We start from the raw sequence: 9390 nt of genomic DNA, 5'->3' as shown, positions 1-9390 counted from the left end.
ATTACTTAATTTCTCTTATACATTCCCAATGCGATGAAATAATATGTTCGCATTCAATCAATAAAGAATTATTTATTCTGAACATCAAATGAAAATTCCTTGATTTTAAACACAATCTAATGAATCAGTATTCAGGGCATTTAATATTTTGTGCAAGTTGGGAAGATTGTTATTGAAATAAAACAAATTAATTTTTTTTCTGATAAAGGTTTTAGAAAAATTGTCCTAATTTTCCATCTTTTTCATAAGCTTTCAAGTCTTTTTAGGCTAACATTTTTATCATCAATTTTGTGTTTCTTTATTATATTAAAGATTGCCCTTTTGCTAATACCTGTTGCACAACTTGCTTTCTGAGCAATGTCTCTGACTGCAGTTTCACAGTTATCTTGTTTTAAAGTTATATATACATTGCCGATTTTTTTTTTGGAATAGTTAGTAGTTTTTCTGGTTTATGTTTCACGACAGAATCACTCATTGTTAAAACCCAATTGGTATAAAAACAAAAACACAGGTTAAATTAAAAATAATTAAAATTAACTATAAAACTGTATCGTACCATACAGAGTAACACGATAACACAGACTGAAATATTTTTTTTCACTGAACTGGATAATGGTGTGAAGCATTACAAATGGTGGTACGAAACGAATGATGTTTCATAATTAAACATCAATAACAAAGATTCAACAAAATTTTTAATTGCTTATCATTAACACACCATGGTGCCAGACAAATGATAGCTTATAGTAAATTATTGTATATATAAAACAATAATTGTACATGCATGTAGGAGGGAGAGAATGATTCACCCTAAACTACTGATCTATAACATATACATGCTAAATTAATATTTATTTGCAATGCACCATTTCGTGACAGAAGGATTAGTTAAAACATATCTTAGCAATGTGTTTTTGCAGAATTAAGATACCATAACTGCTAGACATAAACTGTTGATGTGCATATTAATTAAAGAAACTTTCTGTCAACATTTGCATGACATGTTATTTAATACTTACCAGTATTATTACTGTCTTAAATTAATTTAATTACACCTAATGACAGACACAGGGTATAGAATAAAAATTCAAAGACAATGATATTTAACAGCATATAGCCAATATCATTCATAAATATATTTGAAACATTTTATACTGATGATTTAAATTTACAGGGTGTATTTTGGGAGCTGGTCTTGAGACATTAAACTTAAAAAATAAGTTATGGGTGAAGAAATAATTTGCCCTGATTTCTGCTCCAAGAGTAAAATGAAACTGTGCTAAAACTTCTGTGATCCAAACTAAAAAGCAAATTTTCTGGTTTTTTAGTAAATTTTTACTTAGAAAATTGAATAAAATAGGCTCCAGAACTGCGAGGTCTAATTAATTACTGAAAAATGGTTATGTAGACTGCATTCCTTTAACAATGGTTAATAGACTACATTTGAAAAAAAGCGTTTTTGGGTTTGACATAAATAAACTTTTATTAAAATTACCAATAAACAAAGCACCATGAAGAAGATTTTTGTTTTGAATAAAATTGTAATGTTTTTCTGCTACAGTCTGTTTTAATTAAAGTCTATTTTCTGAAATTTGTGTTTGGTTTCTATTAACTATACATATCTTCTCAGAATTAAATTCTCCATAAATAATTTTTTATTGGAAATTTAACAAAATTAATTTACATCAAACCTAAAAAGTTTTATTCCAATTTTTTTTGGGGTTTGGCAACCATTTTCTCGTTACTAAAAGTAATTAGTTGACTTTCAATTTTTCACGTTGGAAAAATAACTTTTGTCGATCATTTTAAAAAAATAAACCTGCTGTCACCCATGAAGTACCCAATCCCCTGCTGAGCAGTTATATAGTCAGCAAATATGAAAAAATCATCAAGTAGATCTACAGACAGACCTACTCCTACCACACCACAATATTTTAAAAGACCCCCAACAAATTCTTAGTATGTAACCAGTGAATGTTGTTTCCAAAACCACAAAACCACTGGGAAGGAAGGGATCGAGGTTAGAGTAAGAAAGAGATGATCTACATGCAGAATATTGTTTAATAAAATAGATAAAACCTTCCAATAGAATATTTTAAGACTTCTACCAGGTAGTGAACATCCATCCTCAGGAGACTGGTTTATACTTACCCAGAAAGAGAAAAGCACAACATTGAATAACAATTGTAAATTGGTCAACTCAAATAAATATTTCCTACACGTATGAAGAACCACCTGAAAACAGAGGCAACTTTTTTTTTTTAAAAATCCTTGCCTGTTATCTGAATTGTACGACTTGCAGAAATATAAAATTCAACAAATAAAAGATAATTCATAATCATAACATGATAATAACATTCTTCATAACAATGGTAAATGTATTATTTTTAATCATTTTTTTACCATAAAGATAATAATTTAAAAATTACTTATTTATTTTAAGGATATACTACCTCATAAGCTTAATTTTATTCTGTCTGTAATAATTTTTTTGTTTAATGTTTTAAATCACAGACTACAAACACATACACATATATTTTTTAAATTTCTGATCTGATTTTAAATCTATTTACGTATGTTAATATGATATAAATTTTGAAATAGTTTATATTTTTAAACGATTGTCGTTACTAAAGTTGACAAAACTTCTGCAATGACAAACTTTGTCAACCCTTTAAAATGTTTTCAGTTATCTTATTTTAAAACGGTTTCAATTATTTTGTGCTAATCTTGATGGCAGAGTGGTAGTGTCTCGGCATTTTATCCAGAGGTCCCGATTCAAATCCCGGTCAAGTATGGCATTTTTCGCATGCTACAAAATACATTTATAAGCTAGGTAACTGTAATAGGGCATAAGCCTGTTGTTATTATGTAAATAAATAAATAAATTTTCATTTCCTAAAAATGGTCAAATATTTTTAAGTAAATTATTTATTAAAAATGTTACTTTGTAAAATTTGATTCAATTTTTCAAAGCAAATGTATATTTTCAACAAACAAATAGTTCATTATTGAATTTGATATGTATATGACCATTAATTGTCTTGGGTTTTGATTTTGTTTTCAGAATAAAAAAACATACACGAATGGCCACGATTGGCCATTGGGTTCACCTCAAAATGGTAAAAATATTAACTAATTTTAATAAATTACTTCATATTTATATTTATGCAATTTTTAATTTAAATTTAAAAATTTTTAGTTTTATTTTTGCTTTGATTTTAATTTGGAAAAGGATCTTTTAACAATTTTAAATCTTAAGTATAGTATAGGATGATTTTTAATTTCAATTTTAATATGTAATTTGATACAAATGATTTGAAAAAAAATTATATGGAGCAACTGATGATGCGAGTAATTTGCAAAAGCGCTCTTGCATGAAGTATGGAATAAGGTATGTGTCACACCCTATTTTATTTATTAATTCTGTACTTAGCTTGATCGGACTAATATAATACAAAATATATACACAGAAAAAAATAAACTTGAAAAGTGTACTAGAAGGATTTGGTATAAAAAATTATAATTTACCAATGCAGTTTAGCAACATACACAATCATTAAAGAAGAAAAGTAGAAAATGGTATTTGAAATTAACACATTAGGGAGGCTTTCTGGGCCCTTAAGACAATTTTTTTAATAAATGTTTATTATCACAAGCAATCAACAGCAAATCAGAAATGGAAATGAAAATAGAAAGTATAGTGTGATAGTTAAGAAGTTAAACTAATTAACTTGCAATGAAACTTCTTAGAAGAACCACGAAGGAAATTAAAGAATCTGAAAAAAGTGTGAAAGAGTTATTAATCTGTTCTTATGTTACAGAAGATTGTTATTAATCTCAAAAAAATACACTGGGTACAGTTTCTCTCTGGTTGGAAATGTTGGCATGCAATGCTTATAAATAGAGCAACTGATACCATCCAAAATTAAGAAAGAGGAAAACAATGATGAAACACGTGAAAATAAGCAATTGTAGAAAGTATTGACAACATTATATATTATCGTAATTAAGCTTGAAAGAAACCTTAAAGGACAGGCATTGCATCTCTTATAGGAGAAAGATAATTCAATTGTTAAATCTTATTGATGACAGTGCAATACATTTTGGACAATTCTCCTGGATGTTTCAGTTAAGATGATAGAAATGAATATGGATAGTAAACTGGAAAACAAATACTTGGCCAGACAAAAGAAGGTTATAAATGAGAAACAGAAAATAGTTACAATTTTTAATGCTGCTAAAATTAAGTAATGTTACATAATTAATAGAAGAAATTAATTCATTAATAATTTTATCCACAGTGAATGAACTCTATAATTTGTCAATATGTAAAAATAAATATGAGTATATGATTGACAAAGAAATGTGATAGCAAATGGAATTTAAAAATAGTGTAACAATTGAGTTAAATGATTGTGTTAAATAAATAAAAAATGTATGTACACACACACATATATATATATATATATATATGTATGTACACACATATATATATATACATACAGATGAAAGAAATTTAAGTGACAACACTTAAGGGAAAATATTTCAGAATAGTTTTAAAGAAAACATTTTATATTTTTGTATAGTAAGTAAATTTAATTATTAAATCCATATCACAATAACAATAATAATAATAATAATGTTTCAAAAAACCCTTTACGCTTAATAATTGTTTGAAAACCACATTTTGTATTAAAATTTATCCATATAAAGAGGACCATATCAGTGGCAGAAGAAAAACTTTTTGCTAAATCTGAATTCTGTCATTGACATCATGATGATAAAGATTATAGGAATAAAATGGAACAACTTAAAAAGTAATGGTGAACATATCCATAATTCTACATTTTCATGTTTTTATTGAAGGAAAAATTAATTGAAATTTACAGTGTAAAGGGGATTTTAAAACACTTGCAAGTAACAAGCAACTTTCAAATAACTAACAATAAAATAAAGTGCAGTAACAAACTTATAACTAATCAATAATAATAATAATAAAAGTATATTAACAATACAATAATACTATTAAATAGTAATAATATCACTGTTGTAAATAAAGAATTAATCCACTTCTAATTTTCTAAAACTTCCAGTTAATTGGCCGATAGTGATTTTATTTTTAGCATTTTTACTTAATTCGTTTTGTGATGATATACATTTATTATTTAATAACTGTATTTTATCCAGGCTTAATAAATGCTCCCGTTTTGATGCAACTTCCTTCTTCCACATTTCTGAAAGTAAATTGACAGTATAAGTAGATTTTAAAAGTAAATAAATAAATTTACAATCAACTAAACTTGATTATTATCCAAATTTATCCATTATACATAAACCAATCCCTGTTACATAAGTTTTTTTTGGGATAAAATAAACATAGAAATATAAATAAAATCACTCTAAAAAATAAAAGAAGAATACTTTTAGAATAAAATGACAAACTGTATGATATCTTGATTAAATTTGAACTGAATTTTAACATTCAAAATATCTGCAGTAAAGTGATTGTACAAAAATTCAAGTGGGCAGATCATTTTAAATATCATATTTACTAATATGGAGACTTTAAAAATGTTTCATTATAGAAACTGGAATGTTACCTATAAACAAAAGTAATCAATACTCCAAAATAAATCATAATTTATTCAAATGTATTTAATATGGAAGAGAAAGATGTTCATTGGGTTTGAATCCCAGTAAGAAGTGGCATTTTTCACATGATGAAAAAATTAATTTTTTCATCCAACCATAAAAAAAAGTGAACTGGGGGGGGGGATATTTCATTTATAAAAATTTTAGAATTTTATCCCATAACATTTAAATTAAGTATGTTAAGTCATTCTATATTTAAACAAACTGCTCTGGAGCTAAAACAAGTTTATATAACAAATGTAGCATTTTTATGACTTTTCAACATAATCTCCAGCAAGATTAATACACCTGTCTCATCTCTGAATCAGCTTATTTATGCCTGAAGCAAAGAAATTTTTGTTTTGATGCTGGAGCCAATTTAGTATATTTTCTGAGCTAAATGATGTCCTCATTGACAATGAAACTTCTTACTACATAGTGCTTCCTAGAGTGGACCAAATAAGTGGAAACAGGGCCAGTCAGGACTATGTAGGAGGATGAGAGAGTACTTCCCAGTACAATATGACAATGGTTTTCTCAAGTTACCTGAGCCGTATGAGGCCGGCCATTATCATGAAGCAGAATGATGCCATTACGCTAAGATCCAGGGTATTTTTTTTTTCAATATGGCTAGCTTCATTTTGTCGATAAGCATTTCATTGCAGTACGCACTATTTATTCTTCATTGATCTTCTAGAAAATCTACAAAAATTAGGCCTTTTGTACCCCAAAAGATTGTCATCATGATGGTTGGACTGTTCCTACTGATGGTTGAGCTTGGAATTTTTTCTTGACAGATGAACTTGTGTGGCTCCACTTCATGCTATCTTTTTTTTTGTTCATAATAGTGAATCTATTTCTCATCACAGATTAGAATACTGTGTAAAAAAAGCATCATCTTCTTGTTGGTACCATTGTATCAGCCTAGCGCACATGCAAAGTCTTGCCTCCTTATGGTGATCAATCAACTTTCTTATACTCATCTTAAACTTGTTTTAAACGGTTTTTTTAACTGGTTTATCACCTATTGAAACCAAAAAACGATCACTGCAAGCTGTTCAACTAATTCGAAACTTCAAGAGGACTCGCCATCATAAAATGAGATTTTGATGTTATAAACAAAATGATTTTATTCAAACAGCTGATCAAAAGTCATCACAAGGTTACCAAGTAACTGTTCTTAAAGTATCATAACCCTCTTACAATCTGCATGCCTCCATAGCTATTTGTACCTTTAATTATTGAATGACCTTCAGAAATGATTTACACAAAAAATAAAATCATAAATTTCTTATCTTTATATTGTACAAGATTTTTAAACTTTTATCTACTGATGTTTGGTTCATTGATATTTTTATAATTGTCAAAATCAGCTATGTTTAAAAAATCTGAATGATTACTGTTTTTTGCTTGTTCACATATAACTAACTGGTAGTTATTATCAATTATACAGATTCAAGCAAGCTGCACAGGTGGTAGTAGCAATCTTGTCTTGGGTGAAAGGCATCAAACAGTCTTGTTTGGTTATTTGGCAGTGACTCATCTGGTAACAAAGTCTCCCAGGTAAGCCTGTAGGCAGAGCTGACACCCCACTGGGAGAATAAATTTATAAGAGCTAATTTTTAATATTTTTTTCAAGTGAACTGTTAAATTTTGACAGTGTTGGCCTGTTCTTTCTAAGTTCAGTCATATAATGTAAACTGTATGTATTGTTTTTACTTTAATTTTTAAAATAAGTTTTATAATCTGTAGTGTTCATTCAAGATTTTCAGATGAAAGTTAAAACAAAGTTTAACAAGAACACCACATTAAAATTTACAGGTAACTAACGCATCTAGTTGAACATAAACATAATGAAGTAACAAATCACTATTATCTTTTTACTGTTTTACAGACTGTAAGCGACGTATGGAATGTTAATAAATTTAAATATTTTGTACTCTTTTATATATTATTACATTTTATTTTAAATTACCTTGCTTAATAAAAAATAATCTAAAGATATGTAGATGCCAGTCATAGTCATGTAACATGTTTGGGGCTCCCTGAAACTAAATTTAAAATTATATACACATGTATACAATTCTTTTTCAATTTTTTGTATGACATCACAAAAATTTAGATTTTTCAAAAGGAATGGTTACCAGGACTTCTAGATTATAGGATTGTACTATTAATCTAAAATTAATTCAGTGCACACCTCAAAAATTCTTTTAGATAATAAAAAAGGTTGAAGTCATTATATCTGGCAGCTCTGGTACTACTGAGTAAATCAAATGAAGTGTAGCAACAAATCTGAAGTTAAAAGAAAAGAAGGTAATTTGAAAGCTTTCCAAATCAAAGTAAAAGAAAAAATGGAAATGGGAGGAGAGAAGCAGTGACAGCTGTAAAATTCTGCAAGGTAAAAGTAGGTTTAGTGGTCTACAATTAGCATTCTTTATAATCATACATTTGAAAATGTTACATGGTTTATGTTTTATTACACATGATTTTGCTAAATGTGTTTGCCAGCTGCAACTAAATAACATTCATGAATTTAGCGTACTAACAAACAACTTTTACAATGAAAAGCTTCAAAATCCTGAACATTTTTAGTTGTTTCTTGAGTTGTGATTTTTTAACACAGCTCTAACCCCCAATGTTTTACTTTTTTATCCTCAAAACACAAATATAATTTTAGATAGATCGTTCATAACAAGAAGTATAAATTCATTTGAACAAATAAATCACTTGAGAAGTATAAATCGTTCAAATGAATGAATCATTCGTTCGCTGTGCAAAGCTGCCTGGTTCTTCACCATTGGTCTGCTCTGCGTCAATAGCAGTTAAAATAAAAATGTGAGCATCTCAACAAACAAACAAATCCATGCAACATCCTTATTTATAAGAAATAAATAAATTACATATACCTTTATTTAACAAGGCATGATTGTACGATACCTAACTAGCTTCTAAAATTATATTTTACAAAAAATTTTTTTATTTTAATTTTTTATTAACATTGACCAGTTTCTTTTCTGTTAGTCAAAATTAGTTGCTGTTTATCATATGTAATTTATACCCGAGACGATTTACAAAAACGTATTACCTCATTCAATCGGAAATATTTTATCACTATCATCCTATCCATTTCCAAGACATCCTTTTCTCAAGCTTCAACTTCTAAAAATATTTTATTGCTTTATTTAAAATGAAAGTTCTTTAAAGTGAAATTCTATTCAATGACATCTCTGAAGGAGACTTTCTGATTTCACTATAAAAATTTTCTATTAATAACATACTTTCATCCTACATAATATACTCTAAGTGATTAACAAAACTTTCCAAAAAGTTATATGACTTATTGTCATACATAAATCTAAGGTTGAATTGGATCAAAATGAAATCTTCCAGAGAATTGTTTTTTTTTTTTTATATAGTTGTGAAAGAACACATTGCTAATATCTCTATAAGTACTGTTCCTTGATATATAATAACTTACCAATCATGTCAGCCATTGGAATTGTTCCTCCATACTCTTTGGGCAAGACTTTTGGATCTAAGATTTTATGACAATCAGCCAAAGAATCGTGCATCTAAAACAAAATGTACATTAACACATTTGTACACATAAGAACAGCAGTAAGTTCATTAAAACTTTTTATAGCGTGACATTTAATAACAAGTAGAATTACTCATCATTTTTACGAAACCAATTAGAAATTATTATAAAATAGGAAGGTATAACATAAAAATATGATTATTGTTAAAAGCACT

At 27.7% G+C, this 9390-nt stretch overlaps 1 protein-coding gene across 1 annotated transcript in view; it reads right to left on the bottom strand.

Moving 5' to 3' along the window:
- Window positions 1–4603: 4603 nt before the first annotated feature.
- The window catches only part of Cralbp (Cellular retinaldehyde binding protein), a 48373-nt gene continuing 43586 nt past the window's right edge, over window positions 4604–9390 (bottom strand). The window contains exons 7-8 of the mRNA XM_075373142.1: window positions 9116–9209; window positions 4604–5237 (exon numbers count right to left, since the gene is read on the bottom strand). Coding sequence (XP_075229257.1) covers window positions 5065–5237; window positions 9116–9209 — 267 coding nt within the window. The 3' untranslated portion in view covers window positions 4604–5064. The remainder of the gene's footprint in view (window positions 5238–9115; window positions 9210–9390) is intronic.

Source organism: Lycorma delicatula, chromosome 8 (genome assembly GCF_047948215.1).
Source record: "Lycorma delicatula isolate Av1 chromosome 8, ASM4794821v1, whole genome shotgun sequence".
Classification (NCBI taxonomy): domain Eukaryota; kingdom Metazoa; phylum Arthropoda; class Insecta; order Hemiptera; family Fulgoridae; genus Lycorma; species Lycorma delicatula.
The sequence above is the reverse complement of the archived record's forward strand: the minus strand, read 5'-3'. Positions and strand labels throughout refer to the sequence as shown.